Consider the following 27,868-nt stretch of genomic DNA (forward strand, 5'->3'; position numbering starts at 1 on the left):
TGGAGATTTTTTCTACTGGAGTGCAAATAAATCCCTAGTGAGTCTATTTTTTATTAAATTTTAACAAGGTATCATCCTCTAATGTGTTTGCCTCAAAGCAGAACCGATCTAATGGAAATTTTAACTTGATGGCGCGTCTCTTTTGAACTACTACACAAGTAGATAGGATGGACACATTTCTGGGAACTAAAACCAGAGATTAAGTGAAAAGAAAAACTAACAAAGGTGGTAATAGGATTTGAAACGAAACCTCAAATACGTTTATTTAAATTTATATTACAGATTGTAATTCTGTATGCAGGACAATTTATTTATAATGAACCAAGGTCCTGTATGATATAAAAAAATAATCCCTGCTTAAGTTTTGAAGGAAACACATCTTACTATAACAATTTCTGTAGCGCTCAATAGAGGACAAAAAAAAAATCCAAAACACACAATGTATGGAACACTGTACAATTTCTGGCTAAAAATATCACTTTTGAATATAAGCAAGTTTGTCATGTCCTTATTTTTTCTTTATTGCTTTGCCTCCTTTTGCTTTCTCGGTAGATTTGTGTTTCATGCTTGGGGTAGCACCATCTGAGGTCTGCTGCTGTCCAGGCTTCCGTTTATTTCTCTTTCTCTTCCTTTTAGGGCGATCTCCATTCTCTGCAGGGGCTGCTGGAGCACTAGGCTTTTCCTCTTGCGTGGGGGTCTTCTTACGGTTCTTGCGTTTTTTTGTCTCTGGTAAGAACCCTTTCTTTTTCTTTGGAGGATTATTATTTTGGGGCATTTCTTCCATATTTTTCCTCTTCTGTGGTTTACTATATCTGTAAAAAGCATAAAAATACAATTTGTAAATATTCAAGTATTCCTTAGACCTTTTAGTCTCCACATTTACAGGTCAAACAATTATATGGGTCACTTAAAGACCACAATTAAGTCTTTAGAAGAGATTTTTATGGTACGGTTGTGCCCAAAAGTTTGCATACCCTGGCAGAAAATGTGAAATGTTGGCATTGACTTTGAAAATATGACTGATCAGGCAAAAAAATGGATTTTATTTAAGGCTTGTGATCATTTGAAACCATTTATTATTACATAGTTACTTGGCTCCTTTTTAAATCCTAATGATAAAAGATATCACCCAAATGGCCCTGATGAAAAGTTTACATACCTTTGGATGTTGGCCTTATTGCAAACACACAAGGTGAGACACGCACAGGTTAAAATGGCAATTAAAAGGTTAATTTCCAGAACCTGTGGCTTTTTAAATTGCAATTAGTGTCTGTCTATAAAAAGGATATAAAAAGAAATCCAAAGCCTTGGAAATGCCAGTCAGTACTGTTCTATCACTTAAGAAGTGGGGTGTGAGCTCTAAAGGCACAGGGAATATTGTGAAAAATCGATGGCAAGATGAATGCAGCATGTGATCAGAAAATACCGGCAGACAATTTGCATTCTTTCACACGAAAGCTGCACATGGGACGCTCTTGGACTTTCCAGCACGACGATGACCCTAAGCACAAGGCCAAGTTGACCCTCCAGAGGTTACAGCAGGAAAAGTTTAAGGCTCTGGAGTTGCAATCACAATCTGCTGACCTTAATATCACAGAGCCACTCTGCTTGTCTTGCATGAACCACACACTTGAGATCTCCCCAAAGACTTTGCATGACCTGTAGGCATTTTGCCATGACGAATGGGCAGCTATACCACCTGCAAGAATTTGGGGCCACAGACAACTGTTACAAAAGACCGAACACCGTCAAGTATGCAGACTTTTGAACAGGGGTCATTTCATTTTTTCTTTGTTGCCATGCTTTGTTTTATGATTGAGCCATTCTGTTATAACCTACAGTTGAATACGAATCCCATAAGAAATAAAAGATGTGTTTTGCCTGCTCACTCACATTTTCTTAAAAAAATGGTACATATATTACCAATTCTCCAAGGGTATGCAAACTTTTGATCACAACTGTATACCAGTATAGAAGCGGCATGAGAAATGTACGTACGGAACTCCTAGGAGCTTCATGATATTCCAGTACATGTCTTTTAGTCTCTGGCAGGTCGATAATCCAAACCCTTCATGCTCGGTCATTGATTCAAGGAATGTAGACAACTCAGTGAGGCTGATATCCAGATTCTGTAAAACATCCAACATGTACTGAAACAAGGAAATACGGTATATGACGGGAAAAAAAAAGACCTTGTCTTATAATTCAGGTACACGTTTTTTTCAGACCTCAGAGCTGTGGCACAGCCACACAACTAAGCTTGTCACTCAAGCTTATCTTTCAACATGAACCAGTCTGCAAAATATTCTGGTGTTTTGGAGTCCTTCTGCAAAAGGACTGAGGTACGGCGTGCACCAGGGGTACAGCGATTCTACCTCCGTTCCACCGATTGGGGAAGAGGGAGTGTGCAGAGGCTCCAGCATTTGGCAAAAGTACCTGGATAACTGAGCCCACACCCGGAAAAGCAGATGCAGAAGAAAAGCCAAGAGACAGGAACATGGATGAGTGTGAATTTGAAAGCAAAAAAACCAGGTCTTCTTATATTGAGAACTTTTCTTTTTTTTCTTTCATTAAGATGCATTAAGTGTGTGTGTGTGTGGCGCGCGGGGGGGTCTTATAATTGAGCAAATACGGAACGTATACATCCCATCTCCCTTAAATAAAATACATAATCTACTCTCAAACCCCCCCACTATCACCAGAATTAAATCTAATATGGGAGCAAATAAAGCAGAGTACTTCACTTAATCTCTCTTCTCTTTGCTCCTCCTTTTAATGTTGACACAAATGCTTCCACCATAGAATATGAACAACTTAACAGGATAACAGCATGAAGAAAAACAAAAAAAACAAAAACCGGGTTACAGATCTGTTTTATAATGGGGTTAATTTTGTGTTCACATACCTGGTTCTTTATAGTTTTTATCAGGAGGTTCAGCAAATCAAAGCACTTAATCTGCTTTTCCTGGTCAGCTTTCACTTTAATTTCATTCATACCTTGCAGAGTCTGGAAACAGTAAAAAGACTTAGTAGGAAAACTGCCACAATATCAAGTTAGTCATTTGCCAATTCGCTCCCTCTTTTCTTCTTTAAGCATCAAAAGTTTTGCCAAGGAGTACCCAACTTTTCTATGAACAAAATGTGCAGTGTGTTCCTAAAGATATTAAACCATTATTTTAAGATAACGTCATATATGCATGCAGAACTATTACTGACGCAAACATAACAACATCTATGAAAGCATAAGGATAAAAACAACTAATAGTCCACAGACCTTAGCTTTAGTCAGAACACGAACGAGTTTTGTCAAAGAATTGTTCTGGCCAGCAACTTTGTACGAATATGATACACATAGGCACACACACACACACACATATATATATATATATACACATATATATATATACATACACACACACACTATTGTGGGCATCAGACCTTGAAAGCCATAATCTTGTATCAGATTTAGAACTTCTTTCAGTTGCATGCAATTATATTGTTAAGGCCGCATCATTAATACTCAAGACATCATGAACGTCAGGCTCGTGGAACACTCTGGTGTGCGATGGGATGTTTGTGCGATCCTTTACTTATTCACAACAAGTCCAATATTAAAGAGCTATTTAAAACAGCACCATAAAGTCGGTTTTGTTCACTGTTCCTACTGGCTTTGAGTTCACATGGCCTGTGCTTAAATCCATAATGATGCTTACCTTCATAACTTGATTGATACTTTCCTGAACATAACCTTGCCACTGAGATGGAGACATGGCGTGCCTTACTGAACCGTTGTGCAGGACCTTCTGGAGAAGAGCACATGCCTCCCCCTAAAACCGACAAGATATTAACTGTTTAATCCATGTGGAAAAAAAGCCCCCCAAACATATCATTGTTTGTAAAGTATCCAATTTTATATTAAATATTTCATTTTTGTAAATTAGCCAATTTAGCTCAGTATAAACATATTAAGAGGAATGGCATACAGGTATGTTGAAATCTAGTAAAGTAGTAGGATATTTTATCTTTAATAAAATCAATGTTTTTCTTTTAAATTAATTGTAATTAAGATACAGCTCTACTGTTCCACTGAATGTGTCAATTTTCCATTGCAAGAAAGAATTTTATGAAGGGACATAATATTTTGTCCAATAAGACTGGTTGTCTAATTTCACCTAACCCACAATATAGATAGCACGAGATACCTCATTGGTAATAAACACTGGCTTTACAATCAAAAATTAATACAGAACACTGAAACAGTCTATTTCATTTGGGACTAGATGTAGAGACTCCGGCAAACCCAGAGGATTGTAAATCGTTCATATCTTCCTTGCTGCAAAGATCTGCATAGCAAGGCATTGGAGAGATGCAGGCTCAATCAGCTGGAAGACAGTTACTAAACAAATTCAGTATCAATGGAAAAAGTTTTTTTTTTATAAACATAAGAATCTTGATAAATTTAATAAAATATGGGATCCATGGAAACTATTAGAGGATGGTATATAGGAAAATGATAACTTTGGTTCTTGAATAATTTATATATACATACATATATACACACACGACGTATGAATGTGTATGATAGATGTATGTTGTAATTGGCAATGTAAAGGCTAATGTTACCCATAATAGACCCGAGTTATTAGCAGCCTGGTACTATAGATACAGATGAATTCTGCAATATAATTTTTGTATTACTTATATGTTTTAATTTGTGGAATTGTAAAGATATGGTCTGCTTGTGAACTTTAAAATGATAAATAAAATATTTAAGGAATTTATAATATAAAAGCAGCAACAAGATATAAAAGCTTTCACGACAGTGAAAATTTATATGTCTACATAGTATGACAGGTGCACGTTATTTCAGCACAATAAAGGGACTAGTAAAGACAAGCAAATTACTAGTACTCCAGATTGTGAAATTATTTGAGCAGGACCTTTTGTTTCTGTAAGTATAAACTGTTGTTATGCACTCCTTGGTATGTCCCGTTTACCCATTGCACAGTGCTGTAGTATATGACATGCTATAAAAAAATAAACTCACAAAGGGCAAGAAATATCACAGAACTAACTACGCCCTGATAGAGAGCCAACTAACCACTTCCCGCAGAAGAGGAATGTGACCAGGGCTGAAATATTTCCATTGACCGTGGTTTATGGCTAGACCGATATAGCTCTATCCATCTCTAATTGTTAACGCTAAATGTGTACGTAGCAGTATCTACAAAAATTTAACGACCAGGGACACTGTGTCTGATCTTCTGTGAAGCACTGGAGATGTGTTAGCAGATAATGTGAAAGTTCTCTCCACACTCACTTGTTGGTGTTGCCTGGCTGCCTCTGTAACAGATTTCAAGATGATATCCAGCAACGAGTCGCACATAAACTGCAAAGATAAAATATACAATAATAAACTAGTGAATAAGAAAGACGGGTCTATCTTCACATATCAATAAACACACCTTACATTACACCTACATTGGAAGGATAGTGAATAAACACCATAAGAATGTTACTAATTACCCTGTTATACCAAGTGGCATGAATAATTTAAGGCTAAACTAACAGCAAAACGTTCACTGACCTTCAAAGTAAAACGCACTGCAGAATATAAATTGATTGATAACCAGTGTCACGGCCTAAAGTCAACGTTACTGGAATTTTGCCCTCTGTCCTTGAGACAGTTTTACAATAAGCCATTTTTGCCCCCCAAAAAAATAAAAGTTGGTTGTACAGGACCTGTAACAATCCAACTCTAAATGGAATGGGGACCGCAGCGACTTTCACAGAAGACTCCACCATAAAATGTGTTTATTTCAAGCTACTGTACAGCGACTATAAATACCTCCAACCCTCACCATGGTTAACCAGATAGGGCAAGAAGAACCACATCCATCACCAAATGTAAAAGCCATGCCTGGAAATAATAATGTGGAATGGTGCTCATATTGTCTTGGTAATGTTTCATTCTAAGCAGGCTACAGTTACGGGACTTTAAAACAGCACAGAGATGATGCTGCCATAGGCACATTAAATGTAATAATCCTATGTAGACAAAATAAGGAACATTGAGTGTCAACTTTTGTTACAATCAGGGGTATACAAAACAATATTATAATTGACAACAGACCTATTGGCACAGAGACACAACAGGGCCCTACTCTTACCATCTATTAGGAGGTTGAGAGTGATCTTATGGGGCAACACAAGTGATATAGCAGAATACCTAATGTTTTATCTAAATGGGACAGCACCTGTAACCCTTTTGACATTTTGGGTAATGCATTAAACATGTCTGATGCTAAAACTGAAGTCAGATTTGTGGGAACGCGCTGTGCTATATGTACCCAACATATACTTACTGGAAACCGTTCAAAGAATTCAGCAAACATTGATCCAGTAAGGGGACTCTTTCGTTTAGTCATAAAGCTCTTCAATGCCTCCTTATAGAGCAGCATCACTCTAGGGACATCTAGACATCCATCCTAGGAAGAAATACGATCAAAATATGAGCCTCCTAGGTATATGCTTTTTAACTCCACACACAGCAGTGCTTACATTAATCCCTGCTCAGGAAAGTCTCACATGTTGGCTCACTTGGGCCATTAGAGGCAAAAGCTCCATCTGCATATCAGACTAAAGCCAAAAACAAGAGTAGTCTAGAATCTAGGCACATGAAATTTCTGCTCCGTAAAGGTGCCAACAACCCCATACACGTTTTCACCTTCATGGTCCTTATCAGTGACTGTTGGTATCCCCCTGGGTACAGCAAACAAGGAGGTCCAAGTCAGGAGAACCCTTGGACATTCCCATGGGGAAAAGAAAAAAAAATCTAAAACCCATTAACATTAGTTTCCTAATTTGCTGACCAAGACAATTATAACAAACTATGCAGCAGCTGAAAATAGATCAGGAGGTGTTTCCCCCTCAAAAAACAGGAAGATCTCAAACCACATGAAATTCTGTATGAAAGCTTGGAGATGTCTTTTGTGGAACAGAACATATCTCATGGATGTCATTAGTCCGAGAAGCTTCATTCTCACTCAGACTGCACTTTCTCCGATGCATACTGTAAAATCATGGTTATTACAGACAATCACACACACCCCTTTTATTTATTTTTTTTAGAGTCCTGGACGGAGATTGCGCAGCATTAACCTCTTTGATCATGTGATTGCGGCATTGAAGAGGTTAATACTCGAGTCTTCAGTCCCAACAGGCTTGTGAGGACCAAGTCGCACTGAACTGGAATTCTGAGTTGCTTCCAGGTCAGCTGCTCTCAGTTACATTCTGCAGTAGGACAAACTGCTGATGATCAGATCGGTCACTCTGGAGTGACTTGATTCTTACGATAGCCACTGAATGAGTCCTTCCATCTGGAAGAAATGTCTTCTATAAGCAGGTGTATTTTTAAATCCAGAAACACAGCTGTTCTGAAAGCTTGAAGACAGGATTGCTTAGAATACATCCCAAGTCCTGAAGTCCTATTGTTACCTGAATTTGTAGAAGATTCTCAGACGCTGCTTTACAAAGCCTCAGAAGTTACAGCAGCGTTAAGACACGTGTGGCTGAGGCAAGGACAAACGGTAGTGCCTGGGACTGAAGTTGTTGAATTCACGATGAACAAGGAGAACATAGCAAGGGCTTCAGGTAGTACTTCTATTACAGCGGGTCACTAGTTCATTATCCACCTCCTTTGCTAAAGGTCTGGGCTCTAAGGTTCGAATAGCTACCCAGCATTCATGTAACTTGGCTTAGTGCTGTGATCGGTTTTCTACATACTTAAAGCTTGTCACATACCTTAGTAGTTTTTTCTTGTTCGGATTGATCAGTTGGACTGTTTTTTAACACTTTCATCAGGTATAATGATGCACTAAATGGGAGGGGGGACATAAAGAAACAGTTTAAGTGGCACATTGAAATAATTATTTCATACAACATTAAGAAACACAGCTTTATAATATTTTGCATCTTGCTGCCTACTACAAATAGTAGACCGTAGGTCTACAAACAGGATCACTGAGAAACGACAGACCAAGTAATTGGCCAAACAGAAATGAAACATGTCATTCGAGTGCGTTAATTATGAACAATAAAAGGCAAACCTCAGACAGCCGGGAGATTAAAGGAATGTTTCTCTGAATAAAGCTGAAGGGAGCTCTGTGGTTTATGTGACTCTACATTTTATCTACATGCCTGCTGGTCCACTATAATATATATTGCAGACATATGGAAGATATACATAAGAGATGAATGTAGTATGGCCATGTCTAGGTTTCATGGGTCATAAAGAAAAATGGAAGCCGGTAAAAAAATCTCACCTGAAGTAGTACAAAGCTACCGAGGAATCATTCTGCTTACAAGCACCAGTCACCAACCTCTCCATCATCGCATGCAAGTCTTCTTTTAACTCAGAAACATTTTTGCAATATCTTTTGGCTTTCATTATGTCATTCCTATCATAGATGGTAAAGAAAGTATTAAACACAGAGTTCAAGTACCAACATACACAATAAAAAGTAAAAAAAAAAACATTTGTAAAATCAGACAGAATGAACTCCGCTTATTTGAATAACCAAAGTTGAAGTAAGAAATACTGTTTGTTTCTCAACCTTTCCACATTAGGTTAAAATAAATTCTTATTCAAAAATGTATTATGAATTCTACATAAAATCATATACTGAAAGGTTGTCTCTACATATAAACAATCTCTAAGTGATAAAAAGTGAAAAAAAGTCTCTAGATACATACATGAAGATGTCTGCGGTTTTCCGGAGATAATCCTGCTCCTGCTGGGTGGATGTTGTAGAGTTCATGCTTTGCTGTATCACGGAAATCAGTGGCTCAATGATACTGAACACCAGGGGACTCTGAGGCTGCTTTTTAATGAACACTTCGATGAGGTCCAGCACCTGTGTACAATACACCATTATAAAAAGGGTTCAGGTCATGGGGTTATGTTAATTATACGATTATGTTCCAAACATCTTGTGCAGATCAGTGATTAGCAATAGAAAAGGGATAGTAAAATATCCCACGGATATTGCACAATATTTACACTTTTCACCAAAAAAAACAAAACAAAAAAAAAACGACCTTTAAATGCTCCATGGTCACCATGAAAATCTCCTATGCCACAAACATCTAGAATTCAAAGACTGGTTTTCAATAAGTTAGCACCTGGCTTAAGCAGGACACATCCCCTACAGCCAGTTCCTAACATTTATGGAGAAAGATGATTTAGCCAAATGATGTCATGCAGCAAAGGTTGATTAAACCCTAGAAGTGTTTGGGTATAAGGAACCCTCAACTGTAAAGACTGGAGACACAGGGTAGAAGGTCTCTCACCCTGTTAACTTTTGTGTATGGGGAATGAGTGGGGCTGGAATATATTTCTACTGTAGCTGTGGTAACACACCAGCAAGCTGCATGAGATAATGTAGTAGGGGTTGATGAAAGACAAATGCACCCATCAAGCAACTCTTAACCGCATGGACACTGTAAGCGAGGCCAAGAGTCTGGGATCCATGTAGGATGTCCAGATCAACTTGTAGCCATCAGGAATCAAATCCCTTTTAACAGCAAGTCTCTCAGATTAAGTCTCGTACTGCAGCAATACATAATATATATGAGCATTTTTTTTGCATCTAAAATTTTAACCAAATTGGGTTTTTCTATAATTAAAGTAGTTAACAGGATTACCAAAGACTCCTTAGGTAGTATTTGTAAAACATTAAAGAGGACTTTTGGGGTCGCAGGATGAAAAGGTCTTTGTTAGGGTCTGGGTCCTGCAGGACGAGCAATGAGTTAGCCAGAGGGCTGGTTTTCCTTTAACCCTTTCATGCCCACAACTCTGCCACCATGAGGTACTAGCCCTGCATCTGCGACCGTTACCCCAAAAAGTAAACCGCTGCCATTTATTAAACTTCCTAGGGGGAAAAAAAACAAAACTTTGGCTTCTTCAAACATTAGTTTGGTATTCTCTTCAGCATAGAGTTGTTCCCACCCCACAAGTTTGAAATCCCTCGTTGTCTTAACCCTCAGCACATCTGCTGTAAGGAAAAGGTTTTATATTTTTATAGTAACACACTAAGATGTATTGAGTTGAAAATATCAATACGGGATGATATTAAAGGTATATGTGATTCATAGAGACCTTTGTTTTGAAATCTTTGCGTAGTATCTTCTCCTTGCGAATTTTAGCCTTCTCATCCTTCTTGGCTTGGATCCGCTGCTTCTGCTCAGCAAACAGAGCTGACAGATTTTCATCCAAAGCCATCATTGCCTCGTCATCCAAGTCCTCGTCACTTTCCTCCGTCTCCTATAATATTGATAATATAAATTCCAGGGCATTTTTAGAAAGTTACACCAAAAAAAAAAAAAAAAGTATGTTTGCATATTGATACATTAGCACCACTGACCAGGGCTTTGCCAGTCTGCAACACATTCATCAGCTGTTTACGGAAAGCTTCATTAACATCTTCAGTGACATTGTCCTCTTCATTATCAGTATCTTTTCCTTCCTCCCCAGACGCCTCATCTTCACTGTCCCCATCTGAGCTGCTCTTGTCATCATCCTCCTGGGTAGCAAGAAAATAAGGATTCAGAAAGAATAGAATTGGCATAAAGTGGTTCCAGGTATTTTGTTGTATACATTCATACTGATCAAGAATCTAATAAGGACTTTCAGTGATGCCAAGCTAGCAGTAGAAAATGTATATATTAAGCACTAAAACACTTTCACAGATTCTCATGTGTTTTGTGTATTTTCATATGTGCAACATGAACTGCGCAAGAATGAAAAGAAAAAAAGAAGACTTTCACAATAAACTACAGCAATCATGTATTAAGAATATGGTTTCAAAAGGAGATCCTATATAATTTGCATGTGTGCACTAATTATGGAAATGGTGAATCAAGGTTGAGTTCATATAATTCAGACAAATGACAGTGCTCCAACACCACTCACAACCAGGGCTGCCAACAGGGGGGTACGACCGGTACTGCTTTACTAGGCTGGGCCACCTTGCTTGGTCATTGGGAAGTGAGCACCAGGTCTTGAGGGAGCAGAAGAGTTGACACTGGCCTACACCCTCCTGACCCCACAAAGGTAGGCTGTGCATGTATAAGTGTAAATAAATATGTTAGCGTGTGTAAAATTGTTAGATTATGTGTGTGTATGTATCTTACTGTGTGCATGAAAACATGTCACCTCACAGGCACACACAAACAAGCACAACGCTCAAAAGGCAGACACACAAGAATTCAACTGGCAACACCTACAGACAGGCAGTCGTATAGTAAAAAGTCACAGGCACTAGTGATGGTTGCCTTTTGTTTAGCTCATGAACAATGTGCAGCCACACAAGTGACCTAAATGTGGAGCTGAAATCCAAACCACAAAAGAGATCTACACATACATAGATGTTAAGTCTCATAAGTAGTAAAATGTAATTCACAGATAAGACAACAGAGATCAGTGATGGGAAAAGTGTGTAGTATATGAATCAGGAAAACATATTGCAGCAGCTGGAGTGCAATCTTACCAACAGTTCATAGACTCATTGCAGCATTAAGTAAATTCAACATAACCTCTATTTGTCAAGCAGTAAATATTTTTTTCGATTACCAATGAGTTGATGCTTCCCACTTGCCCCAGACAGAATAACTGCTCTGCTCCCTCCCCGACACCAATCACGTGGCACCCGGAGGTCAAGACACTTCCGGGCACAGGCGGCAGCGCTAAAAGGGAGGAAATAAATAAATTCACCTGGTCATCCAGCGATTTCTTATTCTCCTTTTCATCAGTAACCACGACCGCACCTTCCTCGTTATCTTCTTCTGAATCAAGAACCTGAACAGTAGAATATTAAAGCTGAGAACATGGGGTATGCAATTTTTCCTTTTCGACTCCACAGACAAATCATCTGGCTAGAAGCTTAAAAGCAACCATCGATTAGCCAAGGGACTGCGCAAAGGCATACTCTATACAAGTTCCGTAATTTATTTCTGCCAGAACAATACCTGTGCTGGTATTCTACTTTTTATACATGGATGCAATGTCGCACAGAAGATTGTTGTTCAGACTACTTTAGTTAGTCAAATAAACAATACCATAAGCATACGCACTACATTGTCCAACAGTCAGCTTCTGTAAAGGGCCAAAGTACCTTTTATTCACATGCTTCACCAGATTATTCATGGCCGTACAATGAGTACTAGCGGGAATTTGACCTGGTTATCCATATGGTCATCTTAAAGAACTTTTGTAATCTCGTTTTCAGGCAACTGGTTAGCAAGTAAAAATATCAGCTTCCACCCCAGGAACATTATTCACAGCAATTCTCTTAATAATAAGGCATGATATGAAAAACTATTTACATAGCCTTGGAATCTGAATAAAAGTTGGGCAGGAAAAAAGGCAGAACACATATTAATCAATGAGTCGGATGAAGCAATTAAGCAATAGATGCTCACAAGGGTTGGCAAGTCAAAACACACCGCAAAGTTGTGTCTTAGTGTTTCCTACACATAAATACAAGAATCAAAACGAAAAAGGAAATATAATGCAGAACACACGGGACAGATACAAACACTGTGGCTTCTTTGACGGCCTAAATAAAAAACACTAAAAGTAGGGAAAGGAGACAAAATAACATCCCACTTACATCTAATATCAGCTGTAGGGCACTCTTTGTCACATATGGGCAGATCTTCTTAAAAACGTTTTTTGCGACCAGTCGGAAAAGTCTGCTTGGTTGTGAGAAGAGCGACAGGAGAATTTCCACCATCACCTCTACCCATTCAGGTTCTTGTTCATCTGTAAAAGGTGAAAGACACCTTGAGTATATAAAGAATCATACATACAACCAACCAAGTACTTCAACTTTCTGTGACATATAATACCAACTATATGGGTGTTTTCAGTAAATGGGGAGTTAGCAATAACTATCCTTTTTTCCCCCTGAATGAACAACAAATATTAAGATCATTCACTATTATGCGGCTGTACCGTGTTCAAAACCTTAATCACAAATATATTTTGCACCTCTTTGTGAGAGTTGTATTGATGTTACACTGATAAACCTGCAATACCCACCTTCATGTTCCCCACAATCAACTGAAGCCCAAGCAAACCTGCATACTTTGCTACAAGCCCTCACAACCTGCAATACCCACCTTCATGTTCCCCACAATCAACTGAAGCCCAAGCAAACCTGCATACTTTGCTACAAGCTCTCACAACCTGCAATACCCACCTTCATGTTCCCCACAATCAACTGAAGCCCAAGCAAACCTGCATACTTTGCTACAAGGTATACAGAGTGGACCAAGAGATCTCCTTTATTATCTGTTATTGTTTTCTGTATTGTTATTATACCTCCCTGCCCCTCTCCCACCCGCCCCAGTGGTGTTCTAATATATAGACAGTTAAGTACCAGCTCTATTGGAACACGCCAGTAGAGGGCACCAAACTGTAGATCCCTTTACTACCCATTACTCCCCATTAAAGCATTCCAGATCCTATCCCTCCCCATCTCTCTGCCGTCAAAGCTATCCCAGTACCTCTACACTAAACCTTTATATGTGAAACCTACCTATACTTGCTCTACTACTCCTGTCCCCCACATAGTCTTCCCTATTCCCATCACTCTTAACCAGCAAACTCAATCAACATGCGCAACCTAACCAATCTTATTCCTATCATCTCCAACCTTAAGCTACCTCCCGTCTTTAACTGTGCCCTATGGAATGCCCGCTCGGTATGCAACAAACTTGCTTGTATACATGACCTTTTTCTATCCTATGCTTTTAACCTCCTAGCTCTTACTGAAACCTGGATCCCCTCCCATGACACTACTGCTTCTGCTGCACTCTCCTTCGGAGGACTACACTTCAGCCACACTCCTAGGCCTGATGGCAGAAAGGGTGGTGGTGTAGGCATCCTTCTCTCACCTCACTGCACCTTCCAGAATATACCAAGCCCTCCCTCCCTCTCATTCTGTTCCTTTGAAACTCACACAATCCGTCTTTTCTCTCCACTCTCTCTTCAAATTGCTGTCATATATCGCCCTCCAGGTCCTACCTCGCAGTTCTTTGACCACCTTTCTGCCTGGCTCCCTTTCTTCCTCTCTCCTAATATCCCCTGTCTTATTCTGGGTGACTTTAACATTCCTTTAGATATATCTAACAACTCTGCTAGCTCCAAACTCCTCTCCCTAACATCCTCCTCTGGTCTCTCTCAATGGACTAATTCCCCTACGCACACCGAGGGACACTCACTTGACCTGGTTTTCTCCAGATCATGCTCCCTTTCAGACTTCTCCATCTACCCGTTCCCTCTGTCTGACCACCACCTTCTATCCTTTTCTCCAGTGCTAACCCCTAACAAGACATACTTACAGCGCTCACCTCATACTTGTAGGCCATTACCAGACAATACCATTACCCAACTGTCAGCCTCACTTGAACCTCTCTTACCTTCCATGTTAACCCTTTCCTGCCCAGACACAGCAGCCTCTTTTTATAACAACACACTTGCTTCATCCCTCGACACCATAGCTCCAATTACTACAAGTTACCCCCGACAAGTTAAACGCCAACCATGGCATACCAAAACCACACGGCTTCTTCAGAAGTGCTGCCGCACGGCTGAGCGTTACTTCAGAAAATCCAAATCCAGCGAAGACTTTAATCACTATAAATTCATGCTCCACACCTACAACTCTGCCCTCTCTCTCACCAAACAGCTCTACTTCTCCACTCTCATATCCTCTTTCTTCCAACCCACGACGCCTTTTTTCTACTTTCAACTCCCTTCTCTGTCCCTCCACACCCACACCACAAACCTCTCTCACTGCCCAAGATCTTGCTACCCACTTCAAAGAGAAGATCGAGACTATTAGAAAAGACCTCTCTTCCTTACAACTCCCTCCTACACCACTCAACACCACTCTCTCCACTCCTACTATACTAACTGCCTTTTCCCCTACAACCGAAGAAGAGATAGCCACTCTTCTTTCTTCCTCTCACCCAACAACCTGTCCCCTCGACCCCACCCCTTCACACCTCACAAAGTCTCTATATCCATCCCTTGGTCCTTCACTTACCCACCTATTTAATCTATCATCTGGAACTGTACCATCTGCCTTCAAGCATGCGCTAATCACACCAATTCTAAAGAATCCTTCCTCAGATCCCGTCTGTTTGACTAACTACCGCCCTATCTCTCTGCTTCCTTTTATCTCTAAGCTGCTTGAACGGATTGTGTACAACCGCCTCATTAACTTCCTCTCCTCTAATTCCCTCCTTGACCCTCTACAGTCTGGTTTCAAACCCCTTCACTCTACTGAAACAGCTCTAACAAAGGTCTCCAATGACTTGCTCTCTGCCAAAGCAAAAGGTCACTTCTCTATTCTAATTCTACTGGATCTCTCTGCTGCTTTCGATACTGTTGATCACCACCTTCTTCTACACTCACTTGCTTCTATAGGCATTCGAGATACAGCTCTCTCCTGGATCTCCTCATATCTGTCTAACCGTTCCTTCTCTGTCAACTTCTCTGGCAAGACATCATCACCCCTTCCACTTTCGGTTGGTGTCCCCCAAGGTTCAGTCCTTGGCCCTCTGCTGTTCTCTCTTTATACTTCCTCTCTTGGCACACTAATCAACTCATTTGGCCTCCAGTATCACCTTTATGCAGATGATACCCAAATCTACCTGTCTTCTCCTGATCTCTCTCCATCTCTCCTGTCCCGTATTACCAATTGCTTGTCTGCTATTTCTTCATGGATGTCACAACACTACCTGAAACTTAATCTTTCTAAAACTGAACTCATTATCTTCCCTCCCTCCATCTCCACTCCACTACCTGAATTCTCTATCACCATTAACAACACGACTATCTCTCCTACTAACCAGGCCCGATGCCTTGGGGTCATCCTTGACTCAAACCTTTCCTTCATCCCTCACATTCAGTCCCTCGCCAAATCCTGCCGCTTGCACCTAAAAAACATCTCTCGTATCCGCCCATTCCTCACCCAAGAATCCACAAAAACACTCGTTCATTCCCTTATCATTTCCCGTCTTGACTACTGCAACACTCTTCTGGTTGGCACTCCACTGTCTCGACTCTCTCCTTTACAGTCTATCCTAAATGCCGCTGCTAGGCTCATCTTCCTTGCACGTCGCTCCTCTTCTGCTTCCCCCCTCTGTGAAACCCTCCACTAGCTCCCAATTACCTTTAGAATTAAATTTAAGATCCTGGTACTGACATATAAGGCCATCCATAATACTGCTCCTCCGTACATTTCTGACCTCATTAGCAAATACTCTCCTACTCGATCCCTACGTTCCTCCTATGGGCTAAGGCTCTCCTCCTCACTCATCACCTCTTCCTTTTCCCGTCTACAAGATTTCACTCGAGCTGCCCCATATCTCTGGAATCTACTCCCAAGGAACCTTCAGCATTCTCCCTCCCTCCCAACTTTCAAGAAACATCTAAAAACCCACTTCTTCAGAGAAGCATACCTTCTTAGCTGCTAGAACTTCCTTGTCATCGATACAACCCCCACAATACCTCTCACCCTTTCTCTATGCCTTATGTTTGTCACCCCATTTCCCTCTAGATTGTAAGCTTGCGAGCAGGGCTCTCTCCACCAAATGTATCGGTTTGTCTTAGTCTGTCAATTCTTGTCTTGTCATATCCCTTGAATTTATGTATTGTATTAAGCGCTACGTAAACTGTTGGCGCTATATAAATAAAGGATAATAATAATAATAAACTCTACTGTCGGAACTTGCCTTAATCAACTTAGGTGCTTAAGTCTTTCCTATACACAAATATTTATGTCTGATTGCACTGTAATAATAATTAGGGGATATGCATCAGTAAAATCTTTATTTACTACAAAATTTGAGGTATAACACACATGTGCGTATACTATGCAGGTATAGCGTAACAAAATCTAGTGAGTAGGACAAAATTAAGTACTTGCGTATAATAAAGCACCCAGTAGATTAGGTCACCGGTTGATGATCGGTGAGACTGATCAATGACCTAAGGAGTCATTAATCAGATAGCAAAGCACCTTTGACTTGTAGGTCAGCGCTTTTGAAGATTTTTTTTTTAAATTATTAATCACCACCATTACAATATTCCTTAAATGCTGGTGCTCAATAGGAGCACATGGTTGACTGTGACACGGTCCCCAGAAGGTGGGGACCAGAGACACAAGTGTTAATTCCTTCAATGCCACATGGAGCAATGGTGCAGCAGGGGGAGGTCACTGGCAATGGCAGGGTTAATACGCGGGACATTTCAATAAATGTGTTCTTGGGTATAGTACGCACCCCCCCTTTCAGGACTCTTGAAAAAGTGGTAAATTGTATGTATTATAACCGACCAAACTACATTTGTAGTAAATCAGCACTGATTACCAAGTGAATCATACAACATGCAGGGACAGCTTTATGTAGATATACACTCATTTAAAGGTTAAAAATGTCATTGTTTTTGAAAGAAAAGCAAGCTTTTTTTCCCATTAAAATAACATCAAATTAATCAGAAATACAGTATAGATGTTAAATGTAGCTGGAAGCAGATGATTTTAATGGAATATCTTTATAGGCGCACAGAGGCCCTCTTCTCAGCAACCATCACTCCTGTGTTCCAATGCCACTTTGTGTTCGCTAAGCCAAGTTTAAGGTTAAAAGGCTAATTGATCACAAGAAAAAAAAAAGTTAAACGACCCCAAACATTTTAACGGTTGTGTACATTTATTTGTGTTATCCATTGGCTAAATATGTATTTTACACAAATAAGCTGTAAAAGCGGAGAGAGAAACATTAAGCATAATTATATACAAGTGGGCTGAATTTTCACACAGAAACATACCTTCTTTATTCTTTAATTTCTTGGGTTTCTTGTTCTGGGCCTTATTTAAGCAACACTGAATATCATTCAAGAGATCTATACTTTCGTCTGGCGTCTAAAGGAAGCACAGTGTTAAAGTTTAGCATTTCACATGTAGCAGAACATCAATTAAATGCAACACTGGCTTCTGAACATGAAAAGGTCAGCAAAAATTGGTTGAACCAAGTACGAAGATACAGAAACAGACACGTTCCCAATATAAAAGACGCTATTTGTATTCCTTTTTATGCTGAAACACTTTAATCTGCCTCTCCATGCTTCGCCAGCTGTTTGTGGCAGGGAGAGAATGAGATCTACTGGCAATTCCAATGCTTATAAGCAATGGGTTTGTTATGTGAATAAATTGATTATAGCAGGAATTGCGTGAAATGGAAGTCTTCTGGCAGTTCTGATTTGGTTGTGAGGCAGACCTCCTTAATTCAGTGCTGCAGAATCTGTCGGCGCTTTATAAATAAAGTATAATAATAATAATAATAAATGGATCCAGCAGCCAGACTCATCGCCCAGGAGTAGGGCGTGATGGGACAGAGGATATTTTATGTGCTCATGGTCTCAAAGGACCAGTGTTTGACACCGTGGTCACAATGTGGTTAAGCATGCAATCTTTTCTCCTCCTGGTCAAAATCTCCCCTAATAAATATCACCTCGTGAGCAAGGTGGTGCATATCAATTTACCTTAAACAGGTGTATTCCTACCAGCAGCATTAACTGCTGGTAAGCCGACGTCTGCATACTCGTATCATCTTTTATTTTCCTCTTCAAATCGTCCACATACTGCAGCATTCTAGAAGTGAAATGAGTATATTTTTAATTCATTTGATGGAGTTTGCCACAATTGTATGGAAAAACGTTAATTTTTTTTGTGAAACAAATTTTGGGAGGAATTGCAAAAGACACACTGTAATACACCTTTACTATGACATGAAATAATAAAAAAAAAAAAAATAGTATTTCTGGGGGAAGTGGCCCTGTCACCATGGCAACTAAGGAAATGGTGCATTGGTCGTTATGTTGACATCACTTTGACCTCCACTACTCCTAACTACATAACTAACTGGAGGTAGTGGCACATAAACTGTAGGTTAAAAAAACATTTGTTTACAACGAAGCAATTATAAACACGGATAAACAAAAAAAAAAAGTCAATGTCTTACCGATCCCAGGCTTCCTTCTGATGTTTAGTGAATGGTGTCACCGCAGTCACCACCTTTCCACGTGACAACAGGGTGTTCGCATAGCGCACCATGCATTCAATCCATAGAACGCCGTCTGCGGTGATTCCCACCAAGTGTTTCTGCCTCGCAGCGTTGGCCGCATCACTGTCTCCGATTACAGCCATGCAGTTCAAGTTAAACAATAAACTGTGGAAAAGGGAAAAAATAGATCACTTTGCAAAAGTCCACTGAGGAATATTTAACATATAATTATTTTTAATATGCAACTTAAAGAGATATGGAAAACACCAAATGAACATTTCAATCGATGTCTCGGTCAGCATAGTAATGCTTGTAGAGCATCATTCTGCAGGTGATTTGTTGTACGGGCTCAGTCATCCGTTTAGCTTCAAACAACAAATGTTTTACCTGAAAAAGGCGTCTGACACCAATGCTTGTATTTTATCGTCTAAAGGCACGGTCAAAGTTGGCTTTGTTTCCGAAATATCCGACACAGGCTTCTTAGCATTAAAGAATGCATGAAACAAAACAAACCTGATAATAAAAACACAAAAGAACACAATGATATCCTACTTCTAGTGAAAATACAGAACCCAGTAACACATCATAGCAAAGGCTTAAAACATTTCTTACATACCTTGCAATATCCATCACCTGCTCCTCAGTCCGTTTCACCAAGGCATTGTCTACAATGCTAGTAAGCCGTGGGATAATCCATTTTCTCAAACGAAACACGTAGTGGTCAGTTCTGAAAAAGAATGCCGGAATAACGGTTGAAACCATCAGCTCTCTCAATATTAAAATACAAAGAAGATTAATTGTATTGTAGTAAACAAAACTAAGTATTTAGGGCGATCCGCGGAGACTTACGATTTCTGCTGCTCCTGGTTCTCCTTCTGCCGTTTGGTGCTAAAATCCAAACAGGCCTTCAGATCGGGCTGGGTGAACATGTTCTTCAGCCAATCAATATATGTTTGAAGAGCAGGGGGCTTCAGGTGTTTGATCACATTCCACGTGCTGGGAATCACCGGGTATCCTTGGTTGGTGAGTAATGTGAAACCAATTAACACTGCTGACTGTTTCTCGGGATCCTGGCACTCTTTCAGGAACGCATCTACATAGGTTTCCATCTCGGGTGCAAACTTGAACCTGTCAGAAGGCTAAAGAATAAAAATTATAATTATATATAGATAGATCCGATCAACATCTCTGAGAAACCTGACATTATATCATGTTCGCTCGCTAATAAAAACTGAACTTAAAAATGTGTTTTAATCTTTTTAAATGGAACCTTAAAGTTCAAAAATTCCACATTTGCGGTCTGGCTGTTTCCGATCAGTTAGTCTGACAGAATTTACTTTGAAAGTTGCACACTATTTTCTAAGGTCAATTGAAACTGGTTAAAGTGCATAGGCAATATGTGACTTCATACAGCTATGTGAAAAGTTATTTGCCCCCTCGATCACATTGAGGTGAAAGCATGGTTTTCCATACTAAACAGGACATTAAGCAATTTGCGCTCACAGACACTTAATCTAAGGTAATACCTGAGTGGAAACAACATGAGATCCGTAGAGTAGCATGACTTCACTTCTGAGGACCATCTGCAGCTGCTCTGCATCCAGATGAGGAAGAGAAGCACCAAGCAACCTGTAGCACATGTAACTAGGAAAACAAGAAGGCAGGTTAGACATAATTCAGGCTACAGAACCCTACGCGCAAAAGACCACACCAACAAACAAATACTGTTCTACTCTTCAAATCACATCAACACATTCATACACACCATATATAAAGTGCGAAGGAATGAGTTTTTATAAGCATATAATTCGACAACACTCGGTTAAAAGGGAAAAAAAGCTAAGTGTGGTAGAAATGGTAGATGTTAACACTGAGGGAATCAATGGCTATCCTGAATCTAATACAACTCCGAAGTCCAAACAAAGTCTGGCAATTTTACAGCACAAAATATTCCTAGTAGATTAGATGTTTCTTCCATGCTGTTAAAATCGATTTCTAACTATAATACGTAAGCTTGAAAATTAGCTTCCATAAGATTGACAATTGTAAGTCTTACTATGGAACATCAACTGGTTGTATGTGCTTCTGCTAATGCAGATTGCTGGGGTGTCCAAGTAATTTCTGCAGTGGCTCTCTCACGACAAAGCAAGAAGACCGAACAAGAAGAGACAAGAGAAACAAAGCTGCAGGAACACGGAAGCAGTCAACAAAGAAGGTCGGGAGACTCAGCCGGCATAGACTTCACCTCTCGTGCTAGGTTCCCCGCTTGACGAGACCCCTGCTTTTCAGAGGGCGCATGCGCTGAGAACCTCATGCACCTGCCCAGGCGCAGCACGCAGGTCAATGCATCACTAACAAAGTGTAATTATGCACTACTGTTTGCTAGACAGACAAGGATGTGGACACATGCAAAGCACAAGGCTTTCAACAGAAACAACCCTATGATCCCCTTGGGGAAGGTAAAGGGCTCTTAAAGTTTTGCTACGAAACAAAAATGAAACATGACATTCTACTGTTAAACATTAGCAGTGCTATCTAGGTTTTAATGTGACAGGTCAGAGATGTTAATGTTTCGCGTACTGGGGATCAACATAGAAGACATAATAGAAAAAATTCTACTTACTATAGTCCAAAACATATTGTGAGAGATAGAAGTTTATGGAACAGATGCTACAAAACTGCATAAGGCATCATCTGTGCTTGTTTATGCTTACGCACAGCAACAGCAATATTCCAGAGAGCAAGCACAAGATGACAGTCAATGCATTTAGTATTTTTTGAATTCATTAAATTGCCAATTCCATTTACAGAACCACGTTTTACTTGGTTGCATAATGTCCATGAGACAGATGTCGCTTGGACCCATTAAGAAACATACTTGCATGGCCCGGACTGGTCCTTGAGCAAGCCATTCTCCACCGCTTCTTTCCAGAACAATTCAAAAGCCTCCTCCTTAAACGCCATCCGCATCAGATCCATTGCTACCCCTGGCAGGCACTGTTCTTTCTTAACAGACCTTGCAGCTGTTTTTAAAAGATCCACCAACCTGAAGACAAGGTAATAAGGGGCAAGTTATTTTTAAGCTTCTTTTATTTACAAACCTCAAAATTGGAATATATCTAGAACACATTATAATGTATTGTATCAAAAGGGAATTATCAACACACTTTGTATTCAAGACAAAGTATGAGCATTTTCTTAAAATGATATAATTATATTCTGAAAGCACAAAAGGTAGCGCTTACAGACTAAATCCAAACAGTCAGAGCTTTTGATTTAACGGGACATTAAATCTTCATTGCAAGGACCTTAGTCGCAGTTTTTTTTTTTGTTTTTTTTTAACTGTCAAATTCTGTTTAAGTTGAACGTTGCCATCAACGTAGATGCTCTGATATAACGATTGTGTTTTTGTCCTTGTTTTGAAACATGCAGCGAAAAACATTTGAAAGGGGAACATTTGTTAAGGTCATATCTCACTTGGGAATATTTTCCTCTGTAGTTATTCTGGATGAGCCCAGAAGTTTCTTCAGTTTGGCTGGTTTAAGAACCCCAGGAAACATTTGCATCCCCACAAGCAGTAGATGGAGTTGTTCTGGCGTGTTGAAAGCACACGCCAGGTCTGTACGGAGCACCTTGAACAACACTTCCTCGAACGTCGACTCTGGGACCTGGCACAGAGTCGGTTAAACACTTTTAGGTTCGCGTTCAGACAAAGTAATGAACTAAAAACAATTTATACATTAAGACACTACTTATGATATTCAATTTTTCCCATTTTTATAGCACTGTGTGAGTGGATGTTTATTAGTACAAACATATATGATTTACATGTGAGCTTGTCCTGCAACAACAATGCTAATATTAGCGAATTATACTGGTAATAGCTGGTTGCTATGATTAAATAACATCAAGTGTACTAAGCTACGAAAGAAATATAATATATATATATATATATATATATATATATATATATATATATATATATATATATATATATATATGTATGAGGCACTGCCAACCAATTGCAGCGACTGTCCATAAGCAAACATAAGGTGGAAACGAACCTCTGTTAGGATATCCACCAAGGTCTTTGTTGGTAGATCCTTGAGATGTTCTTTATACTGAGCCAGGCTCTGTAAGAGCTGCACACAATGTAGAAGCACTGTTGGATCCTGCAATTAAATGTTACAGTTAAATAGTAAAGCTAACACAATCGTCTATGTTCTTACAGACCACAATATGGACATGTATCTATAGCCTATAAGTGCATCACACAGAAAATGTAAACATGAAATCGAGTTCCAGATATAAGCTTTAACCCCCTTGCGACCGATGACATATCTGGTACATCACCAAAACGGTCCTACATGACCGTTCCAGGTCGATCTACAGCACATCCCCGTATATACATGCATGCGATCGCTTCTACAGAGAATCAAATGTACGGGTCACGGCAGACAGGTCACACTTGTAACCCTTTGCACCCTGCCTCACCTCGTCAGCATTTGTGAATTGGAATATAGACAGAACGATAAGAAAACAGTGCTTCACTGTGTCCCCAATTTAATATTTTTTTTCATTAAATTTATATATATTTTCCATATATGAATATGGTTTCAAAAGAACACCTTACTTGCCCCCCCCCTCCCAAAATATAGAATTTGTGCAGATATATAAAACAAGGAGGGGGGGGGGGGAAGACACACAGAAAAACATCTACTAAAATAGGTTTTGTACACACACAAAAAACAACTTAACCCCTTCGTGTACTTTTTGTACCCTTCGTGACAATGACCTTTTTAACATTTCTGCGCTGCTCGTGTTTAGCTGTAATTTTCTTCTTTCCTGTTTACTGAACCCACACACATTATATATTGTTTTTTTCAGGACAAGAAGGGCTTTCTTTAGATGACATTGTTTTGATTGTTTTGAAAAAAAAAAGTATAAAATATGGTGAAAAATTTAGAAAAAAAATGACTTTCTAACTTTTAGTTGAAAAATCTTTTACTCATCTATAAAAGGTAATGAAAAAACCTGCTAAATAGATTCTACTATTTGTCCTGAGTTTAGAAATACCCAATGTTTTTGTTTTTTTGCTTTTTTTCCTACACATTATGGGGCAAAAACTACAGGTAGCGTTTTGCTATTTCAAAGCCATTTTTTCCAAATCTGGTAATTCTTCCCCCCATGTGCCATTTCTGGTATCTTTGAAGCCGGCCAATGCAATTTACCCCATCAAGTCATATATTTTTGAAAACTAGACTCCCCAGGGTATTTTAAATGCTGGTATTTTAACTCTTTGCATGCACACATTTTACCACCAGAATTTTTTCAAAGTTTGCAGTAGTATTCTTTTGTGTGTATTTTTCCCACACACACCTATGTTATGTATGAATTTACAGCTCCTGGTATATGCCGCTGTCACACGACACCCCAATATGTGTTCAGCAGCATGTGATACCCCACATGCATGGGTTTGTCATTTTTGGGGGGAACTAAAAGGCCACATTTGGTACGTGTGCATTTTTCTAATTGGAAATTAGATGTGTGGCCCCCCGTGTTAATTGGGACATTGTTGAATCCGGCCAATTGAATTTACCCCATCAAATCATACATTTTTTTTTTTAAAAGTAGACACCCCATGGGCATTTAATATGCCAGTATTTTAACTCTTTCCATGCGAGAATTGTTTTAAGCTAATGTGCTAATTTTAGGACTTGCTCACAAAAATATATTTTTTATATATATATTAAAAAAAATTTTTGCCTTTTTTAAAACATTTTTAACATTTTTTTCAACTTGAAGGTTCCCCTGAGGGAACTTATTTTTACATTTTATTGTTTTTTTTACAATTTTTTCTAATTATTATTTTATTTTTACTAATCACACTGTGATTAGAAAGCTGGGCTCCATTGACTTGCATGGTTGAATGCAGTACATGTAGAGACCTTCTAGCGAACTTTTGCATCTTTATTGTTTTTTTTCCCGGGCCGCCGCCATCTTGCGGATGGTGAAGACTGCGTACAGCTGCGTCTGTGACCGCTCTCCGGAGCGGTCACAGTCCATCCTAGGGTAAGTGTTTGGTGTCGCTGGATGCCTCCTGATCGAGGCATTCCAGCGACACCATTTAAGTTTAGGAGGTGATCGTTGATCACCTCCTAAACGCTTTTAAAACGGGGGTCCGCCGCCATACATTGTATGGGAGATCTTGACGCCCGGGGAGGGGCCAGACATGGCCCCTGGTGCCGATACTGAATGCCTCGAGGTCGAGGCATTACAGCAACGCCGTTTGGGTGAAAAAAGCGATCACGGATCGATTTTTTTCACCTGTTTTAACAAATGACGGTCCTGGCACGTCATTTGTCGTTAACGACTTGTTTTTCCGTGACGTGCCCGGACCGGCAATTGTCATCAAGGGGTTAAATACGTCTGAATTTTCGGTGAATATTTTGAATGCTCTATTACTAAGATGGGAGCTTGTATGTGTGGGATATATGTTGAAAACACAACGGCAGCCAAGTTAGAATAATTGGGTACAAAACAGAAAATAAGCGGTGGGTGCATTGTATAGCCTTATTCTTACCTTGACAAGACGACCGGACTGGAATAGTGCAAGGACACCAAAGAAGCTGCCAAAGCAGGCATTTCTCACCAATTTCTGAAAGAGGAAAAAAAAAAAGATTTGACGCTTAAATATATGAATTCAGACTAGATAAAGGGATTTTTTTTGCATGACAGCAGCAAGTAGCCCCAATAATATCCAGAAAAAACAACAAAAATGTAATTTGGTAAAGAGCAGTTCACAAATTCCCTGGGGTTTTAGCCACTAAAGCATGAGTTGCCAGAGGACTTTGCAGGAGAATTGCAGTTTAAACTCTCATAATTCTCTATGCATTACAAAGTTTGAAGTAACACATAGTTCGATTAGCGAACGGTCATGATCTCAACGGTCTGAACATGCTTTATAATATTGTAAGCCTGCGAGCAGGGCTCTCTCCACCTAATGTATCGGTTTGTCTTAGTCTGTCAATTCTCGTCTTGTCATACCCCTTGAATTTATGTATTGTATTAAGCGCTGCATAAATTGTTGGTGCTATATAAATAAGAGATAATAATAATAATGGGCAACCCAAGAAATTGTTGGTGCAAAAGCTCACTGATGTCCCTTCATAATGCTAAGCATAATCAGCCAGTTAAAACTACAACTCTCCTGCTGGGTTACACGCAGCAAACGCTGCTGTCAGATTTGATTCATCACGGAACGATCTATAGGCCTTCTAGTATGTTTATCAGGATCCCCATCACTTACAAGTCGTTTTGTAACACAAACTAAGGATGCTATAGAGATGATCACTTACCTTTTTAATGTTTGCAGGGTTGTGCTTCATGCAGATTTGTTCTAATACTGAGAATAGTGTGATGTCTTCAAAGTTCTGCAGAACCTGAAATAAAACAGCATACCAAATGGCAACATGAAATATAAGCCCCTTTCTTATATAGCAACGTATCCAAATCCCTTGCGGTTTAATTTAGAATACTGATGTCATTACTTTAAATGTATATATATGTTCTGATCCGATGGCTTAACTAATTGGTTTCTGGCCTCCAGAGTGTTGACTGGTAACCCTGTGGTGTATTTTTAACAGTTGTGGCTACCTGAAACAGCTACTGAGCAGAGGGGTAGAGATTAATACAGTGGCCCGATTCAAGCACGTAAAGGATATGTTCACTCTGAAAAAATTGTTTTTTATTATTCTTAGAGGCGTTGAATAAGAAAAATATTCCACGATATTGTCTATAGCCCATGGTCTGTTTGTTACAAGAATAAAATTGGATAAAGTAAACAAACCTGTGCTAGGGCCAAGCTGAATCCCGGACGCGCTGCTTCACGCGTCGCAGCCAGTCCTTCAACAAGGCGTTTAAGAGCGTAGTGCAGCTCATCTTCCTATGACGACAGAAAAATAACGTTAACAGTAACCGGATCTGTTCCTTATTACGTTAAAGTTACTAAAGCTCTGATGGCATAGACATAACATGAAGGCTTTTACGCATTATTGGCACGCGCACACACACGTTATTTACCAGGGGCTAAGTACAGGTGTAATATGTGTCGCACAGGGCTACAAAGATAAGATTGACCTGCAACAGATCAAAGAATTGTTATTCTAGCCTTTTACAGTTACATGGAATTGCAACATTCGCTCAGCCCTCTGGCATTACAGACAAAACAAATGGAAGCCACAGGTGGTACCACTATATGGTCCTGCATTACAATAGAAAACGGATCCTATGCAAGCCTAGATCCAGCAGCCTGGGCATTTAATTATGCAGCTTGTAAGTGCGGCCTTCGGCTACATGCGGCACAGCAATCATTAATAACTACACGAAACATACAGAATGGGCAGCAAACCCTAAAAAGCATATACATTCCGGGTGCTGCTGGAACGACCAACACAGATTCATTACTGCTCATCAGAAAAGGCAGCGCAATAAACTGTTCTTGCTCATCCACTTTTTGATCGCCCACCTTCTCACTGGACTTCAGGTACTTGATGAGGTTTTCAGTAGCTGCAAGTCTCACTCCCTGATCCGGCTTAGCTATATCCCAGAAGAAGTCAAGGAACTCTCGGTTTTGCTGCAGGACCCCGCGAACACCTGCGGACGGCGTTGGCTTCGGTGCCGCTTCCACGGTCTGCTCTTCGGTATCCATACACGAGCTGCCGTCCTCGGCCAT

General features: G+C 39.8%; 1 protein-coding gene across 1 annotated transcript; it reads right to left on the reverse strand.

Moving 5' to 3' along the window:
* Positions 1-508: 508 nt before the first annotated feature.
* Positions 509-27,868, reverse strand: LOC149300904 (myb-binding protein 1A-like protein). Its single transcript, XM_089484473.1, has 28 exons — positions 27,662-27,868; positions 26,984-27,079; positions 26,493-26,576; positions 25,718-25,792; positions 23,199-23,306; positions 22,612-22,802; positions 22,013-22,180; positions 20,661-20,778; positions 19,984-20,273; positions 19,751-19,861; positions 19,522-19,647; positions 19,093-19,299; positions 18,614-18,722; positions 17,900-17,993; positions 14,355-14,363; positions 12,672-12,823; positions 11,774-11,857; positions 10,425-10,583; positions 10,160-10,324; positions 8,755-8,915; positions 8,325-8,459; positions 7,804-7,876; positions 6,366-6,488; positions 5,321-5,389; positions 3,714-3,827; positions 2,906-3,007; positions 1,999-2,150; positions 509-812 (listed from the first exon to the last, which is right to left on the reverse strand). The coding sequence occupies exons 1-28, from the start codon at positions 27,866-27,868 to the stop codon at positions 509-511; spliced, it is 3,786 nt and encodes a 1,261-aa protein (XP_089340599.1).

Source organism: Sceloporus occidentalis, unplaced genomic scaffold (genome assembly GCF_023333645.1).
Source record: "Sceloporus occidentalis isolate IW3139 unplaced genomic scaffold, rSceOcc1.0.p SCAF_22, whole genome shotgun sequence".
Lineage (NCBI taxonomy): Eukaryota > Metazoa > Chordata > Lepidosauria > Squamata > Phrynosomatidae > Sceloporus > Sceloporus occidentalis.

Coding starts and splice junctions, on each gene's coding strand:
- LOC149300904 (XM_089484473.1), bottom strand. CDS start 27,868: ATGGCCGAGGACGGCAGCTCGTGTATGGATACCGAAGAGCAGACCGTG. Junction 17,994..18,613: donor TAGGAATACACCTGTTTAAG/GTAAATTGATAT, acceptor TGCTTCCTTTAG/ACGCCAGACGAAAGTATAGA. Junction 813..1,998: donor ATGAAGCTCCTAGGAGTTCC/GTACGTACATTT, acceptor TGCTTTTTACAG/ATATAGTAAACCACAGAAGA.